This window comes from Narcine bancroftii, chromosome 13 (genome assembly GCF_036971445.1).
Source record: "Narcine bancroftii isolate sNarBan1 chromosome 13, sNarBan1.hap1, whole genome shotgun sequence".
Taxonomy (NCBI): Eukaryota; Metazoa; Chordata; class Chondrichthyes; order Torpediniformes; family Narcinidae; genus Narcine; species Narcine bancroftii.
In genome coordinates this window covers 69,436,866-69,460,745 of record NC_091481.1, presented here as the reverse complement: position 1 = coordinate 69,460,745, position 23,880 = coordinate 69,436,866, and the positions used below count along the sequence as shown (strand labels likewise).

At 49.9% G+C, this 23,880-nt stretch overlaps 1 protein-coding gene across 1 annotated transcript in view; it reads left to right on the top strand.

The window, feature by feature from the left end:
* LOC138749064 (protein shisa-9-like) overlaps positions 1–23,095 on the top strand; it is a 52,951-nt gene extending 29,856 nt beyond the window's left edge. The window contains exons 2-4 of the mRNA XM_069910124.1: positions 2,973–3,103; positions 13,324–13,467; positions 22,721–23,095. Coding sequence (XP_069766225.1) covers positions 2,973–3,103; positions 13,324–13,467; positions 22,721–23,070 — 625 coding nt within the window. The 3' untranslated portion in view covers positions 23,071–23,095. The remainder of the gene's footprint in view (positions 1–2,972; positions 3,104–13,323; positions 13,468–22,720) is intronic.
* Positions 23,096–23,880: the final 785 nt, after the last annotated feature.

Below are 23,880 nucleotides of genomic sequence, written 5' to 3'. Positions count from 1 at the left end.
GCTAGTGACCCAGTGCTGTCTGTAAGATGTTTGCACGTTCTCCCCATGTCTGCATGGATTTCTTCTGGCACTCCAGTTTCCTCCCACCCTTCAAAATATACCATGGGTTGTAGGTTAATTGAGTGTAATTGGGCAGTACAAATTCGTGGGCTGAAAGGCCCTGTTACCGTGCTGTAAGTCTAAACATAAAAAAAATAAAATTTAAGAGGTATTAATTGGATGTAGATCAGAGGAGAGGATAGAGGAAAAGTGAGTATTGATTGGGGGAGAGGAGTGATTTGGTCTCCATGAAAAGGGACATAGAGAGAGAGAGAGAGAGAGGAAAAGAGACAGAGGGAAAGATGGGGAAAGTGGCTTACAGAAAGAGGAGGTTGATGTTAATTCCACCTGGTTGGAGGAGGCCCAGATGGAAGATGAGGTGTTACTCCTCCAACTTGCGGGTGGTCTCATTCTGGCAGTGCATGAGATTATGGACAGTTATGTCAGCGAGGGAATGGGATGGGGAATTGAAACAGGCGTCCACTGGGAGATCCACACTATTGCGAGATCCACACTATTGCAGCGGACAGAGCCGAGGTGCTCAACAAAGCAATCTCCCCGTCTGTGCCCAGTCTCTCCAATGTAGAGGAGACCACAACGGGAGAACCAGATGCAGTAGATCCACAAGTGAAATGTTGCTTCATTCAGAGGGACTGTTTGGGGCCCTGAATGGTGGGGAGGGAGGAGGTGTGGGTGCAAGTAGGGCATCTGTGGTCACAGGGGAAGGTGCCCAGGGGGTGATCGATGGGGAGGGAGAATTGGACAAGGGAGACATTGAGGGAGCGGTCCCTGTGGATAGCAGAGAGGGGAGAAGATGGCTTTTTTCTCCCTCCGTGTTATTATCACTGCATGGATTCAACTCAGTTCCCTGGGCTCGACGAACCTTTCCATCCAATTATGGGGAAGTCTGTCTCAGATCCACCTCACCACCTGTAGTATGGGAAGGGAAAAGTTTGGTTGGTTCAAAGAGCAATGAATCTGGACACAGGCTGAACACAGGAAGGGTTTTATTAAAATACGTGTAAGGGGATCGGAACAGAGATAACACACACCTGTACTCTCAATCACACAAGCCACATTGGACTTGACACTACTGATACTAGCAACTGTGTACAGACTTATAACAACCAAGGATTACAATACGCTACCCACCATTCTTTCTCTAACGTGGGCACGGCTCCAATGCTGTCTAACAGGCCCGATCCCTGTGTAGTGCACACCTACCAACGACTCCTCCAGCATTGTCCACAGTTCACAACTTGGAGTCAAGCAGGGTTCATCTCAGGGCCAAAGAGCAAAAGAGAAAGAGCTGCTCCACGTGGAGGACTTTATAGTGCAATGAGCTGGAGGGTCCGGCCCCAGGTATCACTGGGCGATTAAAGGGACTAATGGTCAGGTGGGCACCAATGGGTGGGCAGAGCCCAACCTTGATTGGCAGGTGATGAGACTTCTGACCAGGTTCCAGACAGAGAGGTCACATGACCCTCCACAATCCACACTACATTGGCCAGCCTCTATATCCTGTGTCTTATAACAAACTGTCCACCCCAGCCTTGAGCAACCCCAATTGCTAAATGTGTGCCGCTAAATGCCCCCATTTCAGCCCAGAGCTGCAAATCTGAATTTCTGTTTCACGCCTCTCCAAACTCAGAATTTATTGTCATGAACATGTCACAAACTTCATTGCTTTTTGGCAGTGTCACAGAACAAACATTTATATAAACCACCTTACAAAACAAATAAAAATAATGCAAGAAAAAGTTCTAGTGAGGCAGTGTCTTTGGTTCATTGTCCATTCAGGAATCTGATGGCGGAGGGGAAGTTGTTGTCCTTGTGCCGCTGTGTGCTCGACTTCAGGCTCCTGTACCTTTTTCCCAATGGTAGCAAAGTGAAGAGGGCACAGCCTGGTTGGTGGAGGTCTTTGATGGAAGCTGCTTTTTTAAAGACACTGCTTTGTGTAGACGTCCTTCATGGAGTGGTGCCTGTGATGTCGCAGGCCGTGTTCATAACCCTCTGGAATTGGCAGGATGGTGATGCAACCAGCCAGAATACTCTCCATGGTACATGGTACAGTTTTTGAGAGCCTTCAGTGACATATCCGTGAGATAAATTACCCTCAAAAAGTCTCTGTGTAAATTCCTTCAGATTCCCTTGAGTCATCGAGGGCCTCAGCAGGTACAAAGGCCCATGCACCCAGCCAGTCTGCGCTGAATAACGTGCCCTCTTGTTTCAGCCTCACTCCCCACATGAGGCTCAGACCCTTCCAATCAGTAAGTGCTGGCCAAATCTGGGCCTCTCCTCATCGGGCTACGTGGGCCACTGTTTCCTTATTTGATCTGGGGAGGTTGTATATTTTTATTTAAAATTTAAATTTAGACGTACAGTGCGGTAACAGGCCATTTCGGCCCACGAGTCCGTGCCGCCCAATTAACCTACTAACCCTGATACACTTCAAATGGTGGGAGGAAACCAGATCCCCCCGGAGAAAACTGATGCAGGCACGGGGAGGACGTAAAACTCCTTAAAGACAGCGTGGGATTCAAACCCCGGTCTTGATCACTGGTGCTGTAATGACATTGCACTAACTGTTCCACTAACTGTGCCTCTCCCCTATGCACAGTCAGATGATAACTTGTACTCGATGCTGTCTTCCTGCTCCTTGGTTCTTGTGTTCCTGTGTATGTCAGGGAGGCAGCATCTTTCCCTGCACCTGGGGATGGGGTAGCTGGCTCCTATGGCTTCCCAGGATGTGCATGGGAGGGCAGTGCTGCATCAGAGGGGTCAGTGCTGAAGCTCACCGAGGGTTACCGCACACCACTGAGTCTCGTACCTAAAGGGAAGCCTTTCCTGGGAGGCTGGGGCTTTGGGAGACAGCAGGTCTAAAGGTGGAAAAGTTAAGAGGATTGACTCCATGTTCCTTCTTCTGCTTCCAGAGCCCTTACTGACCTCCTGAAGCAGCAAGGCAACACCACCATGGACTGCATCGAGCGTGGTGGGAGTGTTGGAGCAGTTCAGGTGCCTATTGCTGACAGTCTGTCACCAAGATCATCGAGGAACAGTGCTGGTAGGTACCTGCCTTCGCCTGTTTCATCCACACTGCAGAGGTTACAGTTCGGAGACCAAAAGCACAATAGCCCACCTCCTTGTCTGCAGTGTGGCTAGTGACCCAACAGGGCAGACACTACCAGCTGGAGATAGCACTGAAATTCTTCTATGGTCTCTCAATATAATGTTGGTAAAATGGCTCAGTGGTGAACCAGGTGTGAAATGGCTCAGTGGTGATCCAGATGTGAAATGGATCCATGGTGATCCAGGTGTGAATTGGGTCATTGGCGGTCCAGATGTGAAATGTTCACGGTGGATGTCCAGGAGTGCATCAGTGTTTATCAGGGGTCCCGGGATTGTGTCGGTGTGTACAGGGTGTCCTAGGAGTATGTCAGCATTTACAGGGGTCCTGGAGGTATGCTGGTGTTTACAGGGAGTCCCAGAGCTTATGTTGGCATTTACATGGGAATCCCAGGGAATGTATCAGTGTTTACAAGGGGTTCCAGGAGGTGTGTCAATGTTTCTACAGAGGTGTGGTGGAAATCATGGTTGCATCATGGCCTGGTATGGGGGACACCAATACCCCTGAGCGTAAAGCCCTGCAAAAGGTAGTGTCAGAGCTCAGGGCATCACAGGTAAAACCCTCCCCACCATCGAGAACCTCTACAGGAAACGCAGCAGCGATCATCAAGGATCCACCCCACCCAGCACCCGCTCTGTTCTTGCTGCTACCATCAGGAAAGAGGTGTTGGTGTCACAAGACTCGCACCACCACCCCTCCCCCATCAGACTCCTCAACAACAAACTCAATCAGGGACTTGTTTAAGGATTCTTATTTATGCATTTTATTGATTTTTCTCCTCTCTCTCTCTCTCTATTGCACAGTCAGTTTGTTTATATTTCTTTAGGTGTTTACATGTGTATACTGCGTACAGTTTTTTTTTGGCATGAAAAATTCTGTGGTTATTCTGCCTCGACCGCAGGATAAAGAATCTCAGGGTTGTATGTAATGTCGTGTGTGTACTCTAACAATAGATCTGAAATCTGAATCTGTACAGTATGTTGGCAAGTTGGTCTCGCAGCTCTGCCCTTTCCAAAAATCACCATAGACCTTTGCTTTCCAAGCATTTAACCTCGTGGATCTTTGCCTAACGCTGTTGATTCAACAGCATCTGGTGCTCGGGGATGTGTGCTCTTGAACACAACTTCTTCACACCCGCCTCCCTTGCCAAATCGAATCTGTGCCTTCTGGTTCCTGACTCTCTTCAGAACAATTTATTCTATTTGTGTTTGGTTTTGGTCACTGTGCTCCAGGAAAGAAGTTGTCAAGATGGGGAGGGTGCAGAGAGAATGTTACCAGGACATCGGGAGGGGGGGGCTGCTGAGCTGCAGGGAGAGGTGGAGCAGGCTGGGGCTTTTACTTCTTGAAGCGCAGGAGGATGAGGGGGTAGCCCCACGGAGGTGGACAAAATCTGGAAAGGAATAGATCGGGTTGGTTGCCCAGAATCGGAGAATCAATAACCTGAGGACATTTTTAAGGTGGGGGGGAGAGATTTAGCAGGAACTGGAGGGGGTAACTGTAACACAGAGGGCGTTGGGTGTGTGGAACGGGCGGCTGGAGGAGGTGGTTGAGGCAGGGACTGTCGCAACGTTTCAGTAGCATTTGAACGGATACATGGATGGGGCAGGCTTAGGGCAGCCATTCGCCACAGGGGGAGGGGGCTCCACAGCTCATTTAAGTAAAAGCCTTATTTTCTTTTCCCCTCACCTAACAAAGATGTTTTTTTATGTAGCCGGTAGGAGAGAAGTACGGAAGAAACCACAGTAACAGGCTCTTCCGGACACCCACTTACACCCAATTAAACTACCAACCTCGTACACTTTGAAGGGTGGAAGGAAACTGGTGCCCCCCCCCCCCCCAACCCGGGTCGCCAGCTCTGTAATAGCATCACGCTAACTGCTAGGCTAACCGCGCCACCCATTCAACTTTGAGCAGAGTCCTCAAGGGGCTATAGCCAAAGAGGGAAGATGGGCAGGCAGAGGGGACTAGAGTGGATGGGACATTTTGGTCAGCATCGGCAGTTTGGGCTGAAGGGCCTGTTTCCACGCTGTGACGATAAACGCTCAGCCACAAGCCAGCAGAGATGGGGGACTGGCGGCTGCCTTCCGCTGGAACCTCCAGGGCTGAAGAAGAGGGGGAAATAGCAAACAGATTCCTTCTAATTAAGGGGGGAGCGGCAGAAAGGCCAGGCAATTGGAAAGTGCCGTCATTATTGTTTCCATCTTGTTGGCAGCAAGCTTCCACAAACAGATGAACAATCAGTTCTATTCCAAGTGACAATGGGGTAAGTACAAAACATTGGCTCGGTGCCCTGGTAACTGAAGGCACTCGTTACCCTGGGAGGAGTGTGCGTGGAGCACACTTCCTAACGCAATAACTGACACACTTCAACAGTATAACACAAGGCCATTCTGCCCCTCCTGGGAAAAATGAAGATGGCAGATCAGAGTATTATTCAAAAGGCAAGTGATACCATGCAGAAGGGCTTTAATTTTTTAATTTAGGCCTACAGCACAGTAACAGGGTCTTCCGGCCCACGAGCCCATGCCGCCCAATTACACCCAATTGACCAACAACCCCGGTACATTTTGAATGGTGGGAGGAAATAGGAGCCCCCCGGGGAAAACCCACACAGACAAGGGGAGAACAGTCCTTGCGGACAGTGGGGGATTCGAACCCCGGCCCCAAATACTGGCACTGTAATGGGGTCGCGCTAGCCGCTACCGTGCCACTCTGCGATGTGCTAATGCTTGGGCATGAATCGCAGCTGGCTATCAGGAAGGCAAATGGAATGTGGGCCTTCATTGCTGGAAGGATTGAATTTAAGACACAGATGGATGGTTGAAGAATAGGGGAGTTAGGGGTTACAGGGAACAGGCGGGTAGACAGAGCAGAGTCCACGATCAGATCAGCCATGATCTCATTGAATAGTGGAGCCAGCTCGATGGGCCGGGTGGTCAACTCCTGCTTTGATTTCTCATGCACTTGCCAACAGAGGATACAAATTAAATTATCAGGCAGGACAAAACGAAACATGATAAAAATTTGGAGCATTGTGTTCAGATTTGGTCACCGTGCTGCAGGAGAAATGTGGTCAAGATGGAGAGGGCGCAGAGAAGATTTACGAGGATGTTGCCAGGACTCGGGGGCCGAAGCTACAGGGAGAGGTTGAGCAAGCTTGGGCTTTATTCCTTGGAGTGCAGAGGATGAGGGGGTGATCTCACAGAGGTGGACAAAATCAGGGTAGGAATAGATCAGGTGAACGCAGAGAGTCTTCTGCCCAGAGTCGGGGAGTCAGTAACCAGAGGGCACAGGTTTAAGGTGGGGGGGGGAAAGATTTAACAGGAACCGGAGGGGGTAACTGTTTTACACAGAGGGTGGTGGGTGTGTGGAACAGGGTGCCTGAGGAGGTGGTTGAGGCAGGGACCATCACAATGTTTAAGAAACATTTGGACGGATACATGGATAGGATGAGTTGTGAGGACCAAACAGAGGCAGATGGAGCATGTGGGTGGGACATCATGGTTAGCATGCGCAAGATGGACCAAAGGGCCTGTTTCCACTCTGTGACTCTAAGAGCAGATAAATGTTCACATTTGCAGTTAGTTGAGTAAGATATGATGTTACGATGGTGCAGACAGATCTCTGGTTATGGGAGGGCTTTAAGTCATGGCTGTGAGTAGACAGACGGTGGCACGACCTCTCGTCAGGTAACTGGACCTGCCGAGCCTGGGATTATGGTCGAGAGTGAGGCAGCGAAGGCTTTGAGTGCTCAAGTGTTTCAAGAGAGGTGGAGTAAGTTTGATTTATACGGGGAACACATGGCTCTCAGAGGGGAATGGTCCTGATCTCTCTGCAGGAGCTTCGCCTTCCCCATGGGGCAGCACCTGTCCTGGCACCTCACTGCTGCCAAATGCCAGGCCTCCCGTGGGCAGCTGGCTCCTGGTGTCATGTGTGCGTGAGGGCTCCACGCCAGGACCACAGAGCCTGCAACGCCACAGCCTTATCGAACAAATCAAGACGGGCTGAGGTGCCTTCCACCCTCCACCCTCCACCCTTAGCAAGGAGGCCACTTGCCAAGAGCGATGCTTAAATAGGACTCAAAGAATTATCGAAGATTCCTCCCATCCATCAGAAGGATGTTTGACCCACTGTGCCCGTAGAACAACACCTTTATAGCAGCAGGGATCGAATCCCTCACTGTCTGTAAGGAGTTTGTACGTTCTTCCCCGTGTCTCCATGGGTCTTCCCTGGGGGCTGCAGTTTCCTCCCAATGTAATGGGGTGGAAATTGGGCAGCACGGACGCATGGGCCAGAATGGCCTTTTACCGTGCTGTATGTCCAAATTTTTAAATTTTAAACCGAGTATCAGGAAGAATGCACAGGAGCATCAAAATCAGGATGGCCAGGCTGGGAAATCGCTTCTTCCCACAGGCTGTGAGACTGATGAACGGTGTCCTGTAATCTTTGTGCTCTTAAAAATGAAATTAAGTAAATTGTTCCGAAATATCATGTATCATGTGTGCTCCGTGGCGCGGAGAAACACTGATTCATCTGGTTGTAGATGTTCAGTTGGATGATAATAAACTTGAATGAGACAGATGCTGTAATAGGATCACATGTGTCACATGACCCTAATGGCAGGAAGTCACCTCACCTGCCCATCAAGATCAAGCCCCGCCCACAGATCAGTGCACACCTGGTCATTGGCCTCATTGTACCTGGGCTGGACTCTCCAGCCGATGGTACTATAAAGCCCACCACATGTGGACCATCTGCCTCTTTTCTTCTTCGTGAGACAAACCCAAGCTGCACTCCAGGTTGTGAGCCCCGGGCAATGCTGGAGAGACTTTGACAAAGGGTTGAGAGCTGCAGGGACACATTATTGAGAGGCTAGTTTGGTTCAGTAAAGCCATATCAAGGGGTGGCAGGCATCACAGTTTACTCCTTGACTAAACTTGTCTCTCTGCGGGTGGTTGCAAGTATCGGGTAAGTCAGGCTCTGGGCCAAATGGCCACAGTTCCCCCTCTTCCATGTCACCCCACCCCCTTGCGCCCCACTCATCATCCCACCAAGCGACGCTCACTCCCCAGGGGTGGGCAAGGGTGAGGAGGCCGGAGGGCAAGCCTCCCTGGCATCAACCACCCCCTTCAGGTCACTCCAGCTGTCAAGCCAGAGGCTTGGAGATTCAAGATACAATTTCTTGTCACGTAATGAAGACAGTGCAATATTACACGGAATTTGTTTTTGTTCGCTGTAAGGCAGACAGATTTGCCATGGGCAGAAATTGCCTGAAGCGCCTCTGACAGCCAGAGAAAGAGAAGCAAAAGAGAGTTCCCCCCAGAGTCACCGAGTGTCTGTGGATTCACCTCCAGTGCTTCCACAGCCTCACAGAGCCCAGTCCAAGCCGTCGGCAGCCCAAGGTCCGGATCCGATCCTCCGACAAGATCAGGAACCCTTCAGCGCCCTCGGCACCCTCTCACCTCCCGGTTCCGATACCTGGTCCCCCTTCAGCCAGTCTCAAGCCAGTCTCTAGCAGTCCGCAACCCAGTGTGAATCCCTCGACCGCAATCGCCAGCAGCCTGTATGGGTTCCTCTCCCCAAGTCACCGACAGCCCCACCACCTGTGTGGTTCCTTCAGCCGCAGAGCCCCCCCCCAACTGGCTCGCTGCTGTGGTCACCATCCCATGGATCGTCTCCTCTGCTTCTCCTTCTCAGACCGGGGGTGGTCTCCCTGTTTTCTGGTGCTGCGCCAGTCCTCTGCTTCCCCAGAGTCTGCAACCCCTCGTGGCTCTCCCCATTCATAGGCCCTGCCATTTTAGGCACAGGGCGCATTAGCTCCCAACCCCACTCTTGTACCCCTTCTGAAGGACATTTGGGGACTCAGTTTAAGCCTGGTTTGAAGGGCGACACCTCCAGCTCGGTGATGGGGCTCGAATCCCCAACCTCTCGGCTCATACCTGGCGAGGCGGAGACCAGCGTAGAGAGGTCGAGCAAAGGCAGAGGTCGCTATGATGCCGAGCCTACCGTCGAGGCCTGTATGTGTGGTGCCCCATGAGGTGCAGGTGATTTGAATCAGACCGATCCCCAGAACCCTTCACCTGGTTCACACCAGGGGAGGGCAGACGCTGGGGGGGCAGTTGTTGAGGGATAGACAGTCCCTGACGACAAGGCATTGACAGTGATGAACCAGCAGTACACAACTGTGCTGGAGAAACACAGCGTCCAGAGGAAGTAAAAGGCAGGTTCCTGATGAAGGGTTTGGGCCCAAAACGTTAACTGCCTCTTATTCTGCGGCTTTCCATTTTCCTCAGCACTACCTGCTCCTCCACCAACCTTCGAATCATCCGCAAACTTGGCCACAAAGCCACTCATTCCATAATCCAATTCATTAATGTACAACACAACATGTAGATCCCAACACTGACCTTGAGCAATCCCTCACTGCCCATGGCATCCTATAGCGTAGGTGCTCTGTAGTTAGTAAGGGATTACTTAAAGTGAATGGGAAGAAAAAGGTCGAGAACCACTGAGTTTGTCTGTGGAGACATTCGGGACGAACCACTCCTCTCAGTCTGGCAAGAGGAAGACGGGAAGGAAAAGCCAGAGGCACCAGGCTGAGGAACTGACCTCCTGGAACCAGCCACAGAGAGGATTAGCTGGAGGGGGTTGTCACACTCATCAGGAGGACAATGGCCCTAGCCTTGTCAGTTTAATGCGAGGTGTCGCCAAACGGCCTAATTACCACCCCTGCTCCGCCAAGCTTAATTGATTAGTCTCCCTGTGAAAATGTCGCCTTTGTAATTACATCTGAGCTGACACATCGGATGACGGCTAGGTTGTGGATGTTCCGCCTTCTCTGCTCCTACAGAGCTGCCTGAAACCCTCTGCCTTGATGTTCTCTATAAATAAACTGTACTGCTGTCACTTTAACCCCTCACATCTCTGCAGAGCGTGGCTCATTTCTGCCGGCGTGCTGCTGTGTTCCAGTGCAGGGGTCATCTCCGCTCCTGTTACCCCTCTTTCTTTCTTTCCAAATTCTTCGTAAAATGTTGGAATTGAGCCCGCATTCCCCACTCCAACTGGCAGCTTGTTCCATGTTCTCTGTTTACTCCATTTATCCCCCTCAATCCTTTCTACGCTTCCATCAAATTTCCCCTCATCCTTCCAGGGAATAAAGTCCTAACCTGTTTAACCTTTCCCTGTACCTCAGCTCCTCAAGTCCCAGCAACATCTAGTAAATCTCCTCTTCACTCTTTCAATCTTATTGATATCTTTTCTGTAGTTAGAATTTGGCCTCACCAATGTTTTATACAACTTTACAGTAACATCCCAACTCCCGTACTCAATACTTTGATTTATGAAGGCCAAGATGCTAAAAGCTCTCTTTACCACCCTGTCCACCTGTGACACCACTTTCAGGGAATTATGTACCTGTATTCCCAGGTCCCTCTGTTCTACCGCACTCCTCAGTGCCCAACCATTTACTGTGTACGTCCTACCTTGGCTAGTCCTTCCACAGTGTAACACCTCACACTATGCCATTTTTCAGCCCATTTTTCCAGCTGGTCCAAATCCCTCTGCAAGCTTTGAAAACCTTCCTCGCTGCCCAAGACACCTCCAATCTTAGTGTCATCTGCAAACCGTTGTTTATTTTCTCTCGTGGTGTCTAATGTGTTAATTATACTAAAATTGATGTTTGTGTGTTTTATGGAGATCTGGGAAGCTGCATCTGTCTGCTGTACGAGAATTAACATCACCAACATCATAGAGGACTGGTTGACGGGACCCCATCGCTTAGTGGGAGGGGTGTCAAGTGGGGTGGGGAGGCGTATGGAGGTCATGCTTCAATCGTAAGTAATACGCGGTGAGCGCCACGCTATTCTAGCGCCAGCGATCGGGACCGGGATTCGAATACCACACTGTCTGTAATGAGTTTGCACATTCTCCCCGTGTCTGCGTGGGTTTTTCCTGGGGGCTCCAGTTTCCTCCAGCCCTTCAAAATGTACGTAAGTATGTAGGTTAATTGGGCAATGCGGGCTCGTGGGCTGGAAGGGCCTGTTACAGTGCTGTATGTTTAAAAATGTTTTAATTTTAATTGGTAGAGTGGCCAGTGCTGAGGCAGCTGATGTGGGGTATTTGGACTTTCAAAAGGCCTGTGGTTAGGTCCGAGACAAGAGACTGAGAGGCAAAACTAGAGCACGTGGAAAAGGAGGTGACATGCTGACGCAGACTGAAAACTGGGTGACAGGCAGGAGGCAGAGAGGGGCTGTGGTGAAACCACTGTTGTGTATGTAAATGACATGGCCTTTCCTGGTTGACCCTGTTCTCACTGGCCGGCTCGTGACTCCTCCCCTTTCTCCCCCATAAAAGCTGTCATGCCACAAGCCTGTCCCCCAGTTCGAGTCCGGGTCAACGTGAGCCAGCAACACAGGGGACGCTGTCCATCTCCAGCTAATAAAAGCCTTCCGTTCCAATAACTTCAGTCTTTGTGCAATTGATCGTGCATCAAGTGGTCACTCATAGACTCAGTGATGGGCAGTTTACTTGTGGGGGGCTGTAATGCTCGGCACTGGGACCGTTTATTTGGCTTTGGGACTTCTGAATCAGAATCAGAATTTATTGTCATGAACATGTCACAAAATCTGTTGTTTTGCGGCAGCGACACAGAGCAAACATTTCTATAAACCACTTTACAAAATAAATAAAATCAGAGTCAAAGTGAGGCCGTGTCTGTGGTTCATTCAGGAACCTGATGGCAGAGGGAAAGGAGCTGTCCTTGTGCCGCTGGGTGCTTGCCTTCAGACTCCCATACCTTTTTCCTGATGCTAGCAGAGTGAAGAGGGCATGGCCTGGGTGGTGGGGGTCCTTGAGGACGAGACACTGCCTCTAGGATTCCTCGATGAAGTGAAGTCTGGTGTCCGTGATGGCACAGGCCGAGTTCACAACCCTCTGGAGAGTTTTCCTGGCCTGTGCGTTGACACCTCTGTACCAGGCAGTGATGCAACTGGCCAGAATGATCTCCATGGACCACCTGTAGAAATTTGCAAGAGTCTTCAGTGACATGACAAACCTCCTCAGACATCTCACATCTGCTGACGAGCCTTCTTTATAATTGCATCAACATGGAGGCTCCAGGACAGATCCTCAGAGATGTTGACACTCTAAGTGTATGCTTATAGCTGCAGAGATGAAGGGGTCTGGGAGATACAGTGTTCCAGATCTGCCACGATTGCACTAAATGGTGGGCATACTCAAAGGGCTCGAGTCTAGAACCTATTCTGGATCACTTCAGGAGTTAGGGATAGCATTGGTGAGGACACACATGGCCCACTGTGGACCGTCTTGATGTCCTCCTTCAAGGAAGGATAGAAACAGGGCAGAGGAAGAGCTCTGCTCGGGGACCGGGGAAGGGTGGCTCCTCATGGCGAGAACTTGGACTGGTGGCTTTCCGAAGAGGGGAGGGTACATGCTCAAAATGTACAAGATGCAGAATGTCTGGACAGGGCGTTCTGTGGCTTGGATGTCTACTCTGGAACTGCAGTGGCTACTGAAAGATGGGATCACCCAACTGAGGGAATAGTCATCTTCATCTTCATATAGTGTGTGTGTGTGTGTGTGTGTGTGTGTGTGTGTGTGTGTGTGTGTGTGTGTGTGTGTGTGTGTGTGTGTGTGTGTGTGTGTCTGTGTGAATGAGTGTCTGGGTGTGTGTGTGTATGCGTGAGGTGTGTGTGTGTGTGTGTCTGTGTGTGTGTCTGTGTGAATGAGTGTCTGTGTGTGTGTCTGTGTGAATGAGTGTCTGGGTGTGTGTATGCGTGAGGTGTGGGTGTGTGTGTGTATGCATGAGGTGTGGGTGTGTGTGTGTCTGTGTGAATGAGTGTCTGGGTGTGTGTGTGTATGCGTGAGGTGTGGGTGTGTGTGGGTGTGTGTGTGTGTGTGTGTGTGTGTGTGTGTGAGGTGTGTGTGTGTGTGTGTGTGTGTGTGTGTGTGTGTGTGTGAGACCAGTGGAGCATGTCACTGGTCAGCATGGATGTGGTGGGGGGGGGGTGCAAACGGCCTGGCCTGTGCTGTGTGAGAATGTCCGGGGTAGACGGACAGGGGTTCCCTGGGAGGAGAGGGGTGTGGGGATGGGGTTGGCACTTCCTACCCTCACCACTCAGTATTACTCTGCTTCACAGACCCGCCGCACCTGAACAACGCAGGCGTGTCCTCACCGGCTGGCTCGCGCATGGCGCTGGCCCACCCCAACGTACTGCAGCGTGTGCCCAGTGCACCCCTACACGTCGGCGATTACAGCACGTACACCTCGCTGAAGGCAGTGGGTGAGTAACCGCGGGCCCACTGTCCTGTTCCCGATTACTGCCCTCCCTCACCCCATTCCCTCCCCCACTGCCATCCATCCCCACCCCACCCCTCACCTCTCCCCACCCCTGCCGTCCACTTCCCCCATCATCTCCCGCTATCCACTACCCCCACCACCCCCCACTGTCCCTTCCCCCCTCCAGCCCCCACCACCCCACTGAATTGAATCCCACATTCCATCACCCCATGCTGCCTGGATCAGGAAGGTTAACTGGGCCCTGTGTGTCGTGAACGAGGGGATTTTGCAGGACCCCAGCTGGGGCATCCACCATCTCTGCAGCCAGCTGTCTCCAGGCCCCAGAGCAAGCCTTGGCCATCAGGATACCACCAGTTTGCCCTGTCCATGTTCCCTGGTGACTGGGATTGAACTGAGACCCTTCTGTCCACCATGTCCATGCCAAATATCAGACCCTAACGTAAATCAACAGAGATGGCACAGTTAGCACAACATGGTTAGTGACCTGGATCCAAATCCCACATTGTCTGTAAGAAGTTTGCACGTTCTCCCTATATCTGCATGGGTTTACCCTGGATGCTCCAGTTTCCTCCCACCGTTCAAACGTACCGGGAGGGGGTTGCAGGTCACGGTCTCGTGTACTGCCAGACTGAGACCACCTGCAAATTGGAGGAAGAACACCTCATCTTCCAACTGAGCTCCCTCCAACTAGAGGGCATTAACATCAGCTTTTGTTAAACCCTCCCCGCCCAACCCCGCTTCCCCTGCTGCCTCTCCATTCCCTGTCTCCTTTCACACAGACATGATAAATTCTACCTAGTCCCTTATCACATCCAAATTAACACCTTTGTTTGAATTCTGAGACTTTCTGATTTCTCCTTGAAGAAGGCCTCAGGCTTGAAACATCAACAATATACCTAGATGCTGAATAGACCAGCCGAGTTCCTCCAGCATTTGGGCGTGTTTACTCATTAGAATTGAATTCAGTTCTAGTCACAGGAAGGATCTAGAAGCTGTGGAGAGGGTGCGGAGGAAGGAGATTTACCAGGGTGTTGCCTGAATTGGAAAATATGTCTTATGAGGCAAGGTTAGCAGAGCTGGGACTTTTCTCTTTGGAGAGAGGGTTGAGAGGAGACTTCATAGAGGTCTACAAGATTCTGAGAGGGATAGATACAGTGGACGGCCAGCAGGTGGGGGTAGCAAACACCAGAGGATGTCAGTACAAAGTGAAGGGAGGGAAGTTTAGGGGAGACATCAGGGATGTCTACTTGGTTCGGCTGGGAGTCGGAGGAGGTGCTTGGAGAGAGTCGGGCTGTGAGTCAGAGGAGGAGGAGGAGCTTGCTGAAAGTGACAGGGTTAATTGGTCAAGGGGCCAATAAAAGGAGTGAAAGGGGGAGGGAGCAGCCAGCGAGGAGTGGCTTAGTGAGTAAGTGGAGCAGTGAAGGAGTGAGACTTCCTGGCTTTGGCTTATCAGGCTTCGGCGAAAGCAGGCAAGGAGAAAAGGTAAGCTGAGTTATTTGCCTTCATATTCAGAGTCATGCCTATAGGGTTAGTGCTCTGTACTGGGTGTCAGATGTGGGAACAATGGGTGACCTCCACCCTCCCAAATGGCCACATCTGCACCAGGTGTACCGAGATGCAGTTACTAAGGGAGCGAATTAGGGATATGGAGTTGCAGATTGATGACCTGCGGCTTGTAAGGGAGAGTGAGGAGTTAATCGACTCAACTTTCAGGCCGATAAATACTCCAGAACCCGTGTCAGGTAAGTGGGAAACCGTCAGGGGGGGAAAGAAAAAAGCGAGAAAAACAGAGCACACCAGTGACTATCCCACTCAGCAACAGTTATGTTGTGTTGGATTCTGTTGAGGGAGATGACCGGACAGAAGATGGCCACGGGCACCAGGTCAATGGCAATGAGCCTGGCAGAGTGGTGCAAAAGAAAAGGAAAAGGAGAAATGTAGTAGTTATTGGGGACTCCATTGTCAGGGGTATAGACAGGAGGTTCTGTGAGCCAGATAAGTATACCTGCATGGTGTGCTGCCTCCCTGGTGCAAGGGTACGAGATATCACAAATCGGGTCCAAAATATTCTGAGAGGAGAGGGAGAGCAGCCTGATGTCTTGGTACATGTGGATACAAACGACATTGACAAGAAAAGGGAGGAGGTAATGAAAAGGGATTACAGTGAGCTGGGACGAAAGCTGAAAAACAGGAACGCTAGGGTGGTGATTTCGGGATTACTACCTGTTCCAAATCCAAGTGATGAAAAGAATGTAAAGATAAGGAAAGTGAATGTGTGGCTGAGGTGCTGGTGTACAAGGCAAGGATTTGGCTCCTTGGATCATTGGGATCTCTTTTGGGGAAGGCATGATCTTTACAAGAGGGACGGGTTGCACCTAAATCCAAAAGGTGTCAACATTTTGGCAAGTATGTTTGGTACAGCAGTGGGGCAAGGTTTAAACTAATTTAGCAGGAGTATGGGAACCAGAGTGATAGGGAAAAGGGTAGGGAAGATAAAGTAATGGGCATGAAAAGTAAAATAGGAAAAGTAATGTTGGGAGGAGAAAGTAAAAAATCAGATGGTGCAGTGAGTTTTCGGGTCAATGATAGTGTTAAGAAAATTACAAAGAAAAATAGTGGGCAGAAAAATCAAAAGAAAAGGTTACAGAAGTCACTAGATATTAAAAGGACAAAGAGCATAAGGGCACTTTATCTGAATGCCCGCGGTATTAGAAATAAGGTTAGTGAACTTGAGGCGCAAATCGGTACCCATGCCTATGATTTGGTCGCCATCACGGAAACATGGCTACAAGGTGACCCTAAATGGGAGTTAAACTTTCAAGGGTATCAGGTGGTGCAAAGAGATAGACAGGATGGTAAGGGAGGTGGAGTTGCACTCTTAATCAAAGATGAGCTCCAGGCAGTAGTGAGGAATGATTATGCTCTTTAGATCTTATATGTTGAGTCCATTTGGGTAGAGATAAAGAATAACAAAGGGAAAAAATTATTGGTGGGTGTTATCTATCGCCCACCAAATAACAATAGTTTAGTGGCACAGGAAATAAATAGAGAGATAAGTGAGGCATGTAATAATGATACGGCAGTCGTCATGGGGGACTTTAACTTCCGCATAGATTGGGAAAATCAAGTTGGTCATGGGAGTCTGGAAGAGAACTTCATAGAATGCATCCACGATAGCTTTCTTGAGCAGCATATTAAGGAACCCACAAGAGAAAATGCTCTCCTGGATCTAGTGTTGTGCAATGAGATAGGTAGAGTAAATGATGTAATAGCCAGAGACCATCTGGGAAATAGCGATCATAGTACGATTGAATTTCTCATTCAGATGGAAGGGGAAATAGTTAGATCTAAAACTAATATATTATGCTTAAACAGGGGTGACTACCATAGGATGAGGGAGGAATTGGGTAGAGTGGACTGGGAGCACAGGCTAATTGATGAAACAGTTGAGGAACAGTGGAAGATTTTCAAAGAAATATTTTGTAATGCTCAACAAAAATATATTCCGGTCAGGAAAAAGGGCAGCAAGGGAGGGAAAAATCAACCATGGTTAACAAAGCAAATAAAGGAGAGTATAAAATTGAAGGGGCAGGTGTACAAAGCTGCAAAGAGCAGTGGGAAACTGGAAGATTGGGAAAACTTTAAGAGACAACAAGGGGTTGCAAAGCGGGTAATAAGAAATGGGGAAAAAGGATTATGAAAGTAAATTGGCACAAAATATAAAAACAGAAAGCAAAAAATTTTATAAATATATAAAACGGAAGAGGGTGGCCAGAGTTAACATAGGACCCTTTGAGGATGAGAAAGGAAAACTGGTAGCAAAAAATGAGGAAATGGCCGAGGCATTAAACAAATATTTTGTGTCAGTCTTCACGGTGGAAGACACGTCCATCATGCCCAAGTGTGGAGTTAAGGATGCGAATGTTGGAGAGGGCCTTGATAAAATAGTTGTTACAAAGGAAGTAGTGATGGAGAAACTAATGGGACTAAAGCCAGACAAATCACCTGGTCCTGATGATATGCATCCAAGGGTTCTGAAGGAAATGGCAGAAGTTATAGTTGATGCATTGGTGGTCATATACCAAAATTCCTTGGATTTTAGGCAGGTCCTGGAAGACTGGAAGACCGCAAACGTCACGCCACTTTTTAAGAAGGGATGTAGGCAGAAGACTGGAAATTATCGGCCAATTAGCTTGACGTCTGTAGTTGGAAAAATGCTTGAAGCCATCATTAAAGATGAAATAGTGAAACTTTTGGAACGTAAGGGTTCAATCAGGCAGACGCAGCATAGTTTTAGAAAGGGAAGATCTTGTTTGACAAACTTGTTAGAATTCTTTGAGGATATAATGGGTGCGGTGGATAGAGGGTAACAGGTTGATGTTGTATATTTGGATTTCCAGAAACCGTTTGATAAAGTGCCGCACAAGAGACTTCTCAGTAAGTTACAGGAAAGTGAAGTCCGGGGAAGTATATTGGCCTGGATTGAAAATTGGTTGTCTGACAGGAGGCAGAGAGTCGGGATAAATGGGAGTTTTTCAGGTTGGCAGAGAGTGGTAAGTGGGGTGCCGCAGGGGTCAGTGTTAGGCCCACAACTGTTCATCATTTACATTGATGACTTGCAGGAGAGCACAAAATGTGGTGTAGCCAAGTTTGCAGATGACACCAAATTGAGTGGAAGAGCAAATTGTAATGAGGATGTGGAGAGTCTGCAGAGGGATATAGTTAAGCTGGATGAGTGGGAAAAAGTCTGGCAGATGGAGTACAATGTTAGTAAATGTGAGGTTATCCACTTTGGCAAGAAAAATAAAATAGCTGAATATTATTTAAAGGGTGAAAAACTACAGCATGCTGTTGTGCAGAGGGACTTGGGAGGGCTTGTGCATGAATCGCAAAAAGTTAGGTTGCAGGTGCAGCAGGTTATTAAGAAGGCAAATGGAATGTTGGCCTTCATCGCTAGAGGAATTGAATTCAGGAGTAGGGAGGTAATGTTGCAACTGTATAAGGTACTGGTGAGACCGCACCTGGAGTACTGTGTCCAGTTCTGGTCTCCATATTTGAGAAAGGATATACTGGCTTTGGAGACGGTCCAGAGGAGGTTTACTAGGTTGATCCCTGGGATGAAGAGGTTGACTTATGATGAAAGATTAAATCGTCTAGGATTGTATTCGCTCGAGTTCAGAAGAGTGAGAGGAGATCTTATAGAAACATATAGGATTATGAAGGGTATGGATAGGATAGATGTAGGAAGGTTTTTTGAGCTGGCCGGGGAAACTAAAATGAGACGACACAGTCTCAAGATTCGGGGGAGTTGATTTAGGACAGAGATGAGGAAAAATAGTTTTTCCCAGAGAGTAGTGAATGTTTGGAATTCTCTAAGCAGGGAAGTGGTTAAGGCTGCCTCATTAAACATATTTAAAATTCGGTTAGATAAATGTTTACATGATAGAGGAATTGGGGGATATGGGGAGAAGGCAGGTAGGTGGAGTTAGGTCATAAATTAGATCAGCCATGATCGTATTGAATGGCGGAGCAGGCTCGATGGGCCATTTTTGGCCTACTCCTGTTCCTACTTCCTATGTTCCTATGTATAAAGTATTTTTTTTACACAGAGAGTTGTGGGTGCCTGGAATGCCTTGCTGGGGGAACCATGGGGACATTCAAAAGACTTTTTGACAGGCACATGGATGTAAGAGAAAAGGAAAGTTGTGGGAGTGAGGGAGGGAAGAATTAGATTGGCGTAGGCCGGCACAACTGTGGGCCGAAGGCATTGGAGCTTGCTCTGCTCTTTGTCCAACTAACCCACTGCCAACTAATATTCCTTTCAGGGCTCATCCCATGTCCCTGGGCTTGGCCCTCACCTCCCTAAAACATGATCGTGTATAAATGTTTCCTGAATAGGCCATTCAGCCCATTGAGTCTACCCCATATTTAATCATAAGCTGATTCATTTCCACACTCAGCCCCACTCCCCATAGCCTTTGACGCCCTAGCTAATCAAGAACCTATCAATCTCTGCCTTAAACACACCCAATGACCCGGTCTCCACAACAAATTCCACAGGTTCACCACCCTCTGGCTGAAAAAATTCTTGCACATCTCTGTTCTAAATGAACGCCCTTCAATCCTGAAGTTGTGCCCTCTTATCCTAGGCTCTCCCTCTGACCATGACTCTGAACATTTGAAATGTTTCAATGAGATCCCCTCCCCACACCCCTCATTCTCCTAAATTCCAACAAGTACAGGCCAAGAGCTGTCAAATGCTCCTCTTGTGATAACCCTTCCATTCCTGGAATCACCCCCAGTGAACCTCCCCTGAGCTCTCTCCAACAGCAGCTCCTCCTGTTTCAAACAAGGAGCCCAAAACTGCTCACTATACTCCAGGTGAAGTCTCACCGGGGCCTTACAAAGCCTCAACATTGCCTCCCTGCTCTTATATTCCATTCCTCTTGAAATGAATGCCACATTGTTGTAATTGTACCCATCTCCCCCATTCTGGCAGATTGTGACCAAAGCCATCAAAATTTGCCTTGCCCCAAATTAGAACGTGTACCAGTCCGATGTCTTGCATTAACATTTAAAGACAGATCGGATTATGGTCAGTGGGCCCATGGTGCTCCCCCCACAGCCGCTGCCATCACTTCCCTATCTCTATCACATCCAGTGTGGCCCCTTTCTTTAGTTGGGACATCAACGTTGGTCGAAATAATTTCCCCGGGCACACACCACAAATTCTGCCCCTATCTATTGCCTCAGCATTATGGCAGTCCTAGATAATATTAAGGGAGTTCAATTCACTGACCTCATTTTTTTTTATTTAGTGTCATTTTAATTTAAAGATTTAACACATTAACACATTAACAGGCTCTTCCTGCCCATGAGCCCATGCCTCCCATGTGACCAATCAACCTGGAAACCCCATTCGTCTTTGGAGCACCCAGAGGAAGCCCACGATGTACAAACTCCTTAGAGACAGCGCCAGATTCAAACCTGGGCCCGTAATAGAGTCACGCTAACCGTGCCGTCCCACACAGGCTTGGCTAAGACGCTTTTAGGAAGAAGGGCTTGTTTTGGAATGTGTCTGGTTGGGACCAGCACGTGCACGGTAGGTTGTACGGAACTGGAATGGGTCCAATATCCACACTAGGAGCTTTGCTCGTGCTGCGGGGGGTCGGGGGAGTGGGGGGTGGGGGGTGGTTTCACGCTGATTTGGTAAGAGGTTGGGATGCAGCAGGTGAGAGGTAGAGAAATGAATCAGATCGACAGAGAGAGAGAAAAAGTAAAAAAACACAGAAATGCTGGAGGAATTTAGCGTCTGTAGGAGGTAAGGATATATTACGACGTTTCCGGCCTGAGCGCTTCCTCAAGGTACCCCACACAGTCATGGGTGTAGAGTGAGTGTGTGCACCACCTGCCCCTCAGACCTCCCTTCTCCCTGCAATTCAATGCCCCTCCTTTCAGACCTCTCCCCTGGGGGGTAAACACTGTGATTACACTGGACAACAGTTTTATTCAAAAGGTTTGCTTCCTGGAGATATGATAGACAACTTCAAGCTTAACACAAAGATAATTTCAGATTTGCTGCATCATGTAGGAAATTGAAGAAACATTAAATTAATTTTGATTGAATTTAACCTGTTTAATCGATGCCGACATATTGCGTTAGTTCAACGGACCTAAAAATTTCTTGCTGGTGATTTTCGTCTGTACTCAGCATCTGATGCCTCTTGTGTCAGTGGCCAACAATAGTCAGCCGGCATTGATGGATTTCAGTTGCCCTGATAACGCTTTCTATGGCTGCAATGTCCTGATGAAACCTTTCACCATGTTTATCACTGACTGCACTGAGATCAGCCAGGAGGAAGTCCAAGGGCAAAGGAAGTAAATGAATTTTCAATGACATTTTGCACGTCACAGTTTTGTACACTGGAAGTAGACTTAAAATATGACAGGAAATCACAAAAACAGGTTATATTTTAAAAATGGTACATGCTAGGAAATGTTTAAGGTGATTTTTTAGCGATTAGGAGCTCAAAATCCATAAAATACACCCAAAAATGTTCAGGAAGCAAAATCTTCGTTGTCCCATGTTATCTACTCTGTTTGTTACTTTTGATTTTATAAACTTGCATAAAGTCACTCAAAGTTAGGGTTTTACAACCAAAAGAGTGAGCTTTCAGGCCAACCTGGTCCCATGAGGGTGAAGGTCAAGGCCAGCAGGTTTAGGGTCACCCAGATGTCAGGAGTCATCGAGGGCTTGCTCAGGTGAAATGGTAAGTAGGGAGGATGGAGAACAGGGCAGGAGGACAGAGAATGAAGGGGGTGCCTAAGAAAGAAATCCAGGAGCACGGAGGAGCACACAATGTCACTGGCAAAATTTCAGGAGCTGGGGGGGGCGGGTATGGGGTCCAGCTGAAACCAAAGTGTGTGGGGCCACAGGGAGTGGATGTCTTCTTGTGGGGGTGGGGTGGAGTAGATGGGTTGGATGGGTGGTGGTCAGTCTGGATAGGGATAGGTGGGGATGGGGTAGGTGGAGATGGGTGGTTGGGTATGGGGAATGGGGGTTGGGTAGCAACAGGAATGGAGGTGGGTGGGTGGGGATGGAGAATGGGGGGTGGAAAGGTGGGTGGTGGGCGGGTATGGAGAATGCGGATGGTTGGGTGGGGATGGGCTGAGTGTGCATGGGGGTGGGTGGAGATGGGTGGGGGTGGGTGAGGATGATGGATGGGGTGGGTGGGTGTGGAGAATAGGGGTGGGGTTAGGTGGGGATGGGGTAGGTGGAAATGGATGGTTGGGTGTGGTGGATGGGATAGCGATGGGGATGAGCGTGGGTCATTGGGGTGGGGATGGAGAATGGGGGGTGGAAAGGTGGGTGATGGGTGGGTATGAAGAATGGGGATGGAGTTGGGTGGGGATGGGCTGAGTGTGCATAGGGGTGGATGGAGATGGGTGGGGGTGGGTGGGGATGGAGATGGGTGGGGGTGGGTGGGTATGGAGAATGAGGGATGGGGTTAGGTGTGGATGGGGGTGGGTGGAGATGGTGGGAGTGGGTGGGGATAGGTGGTGGGTGAAGCATGGCCCCCCTGACAGGGATGTGTAAAACCTTCCTGCCCACTGCTGAGTCTCAGAGACTGGGGGGAGTGGGGGGGAACCAGAAACACGCTCCCTCCATTCATGGGGCGGCTCCTGTTCCTGGCCCACAAGGACTGGCTCTGTCTGAAGCCTCGTTGTTTCCCCAGCAGAGACAGCCACGGACGACGTTTACTCCAAGCGGTTCCCGGTGATGGAGTTGCCGGCGACGGGCGCTGGTTTCCCGACGGTGAAGGACAGGCAGGTGGGAGATCCGTGCACCTTCCTGGCCACCACGCCCGGCCACAAGTCTAAGGTCGGCAAGATGAATGCGCACCCTCTGCTCAACTCGGCCTACAAGGCCTGGGAGCAAAGCCCGGCTCCAGCGCAGAGGCAGGTCTACAACAGCAAGAGGCAGTACAGCATTGAGCACCTGCCCGAGATCTTCAGCCCTCCCCTTCACTACAAGCAGCCCCAGCGGCACCTTTCCACCAACAGCAAGACCGAGGTTACGGTGTAGCTGCCCTCCTAGTGTCCCGAAGGCCATGGCGAAGAGGGTGGGGCTAGGGGTGGGGTGGGGGTGTGGGTGGGACAGGGTAGTGGGTGCACTTTCCACCCCACCTCCAGGCAGAGGCTGCCTGCGGCTTGGGCGCGAGGGCGCAGGGTCCCGCGGGACGGGCTGGCGGGACCGAGGTCCAAATGGAGACTCGGCTTGCCCGGGGGCGTGGGGCTGCATGGGGTCGCAACTGGGTTGCATTGCTGCGGTGGGGGGTGTTATAGGAGAAACGCATTGTGGTGAGTCTGCAGCACTGGAGTTGGGAATGCTTTGCTTCAGCTGGGATTTGTTGCAGCAGTGGGGGTGCAGTGATCCAGTGGGTGCAGGATGCAATGGGGATCCAGTACTCTGGTGGGGGATGCAGTGCTGTGATGGAGTGCAGTGATGCAATGGGGGTGCAGTGCAGTGGCAGGGTTGCAGTGATGCAGTAGGGATGCAGTGTTGTGGTGGGGTGCAGTGATATAGTGGGTGCAGTGCTGCGACAGTGGTGCAGTGATGCAGTAGGTGTGCAGTGTTGCAGTGAGATCCAGTGCTCTGGTGGGGGATGCAGTGCTGTGGAGGGGTGCCGTGCAGTGGCAGTGTTGCAGTGCTGCAATTATGCTGCGGTGGCGGCAGGTATCAATGGTTACAGTGGCATTGCAGCAAGGATAGTCAACCCAGACCCTTTACCTGTCGCCCATCGAATCTCTCCCCTGCCAGGACCTGTCTTCTGTACCCACCGCCACGGGCTGCGATCTCCCTCCCTGCCCACCACCTGCCCCTGCCACCTTCTTC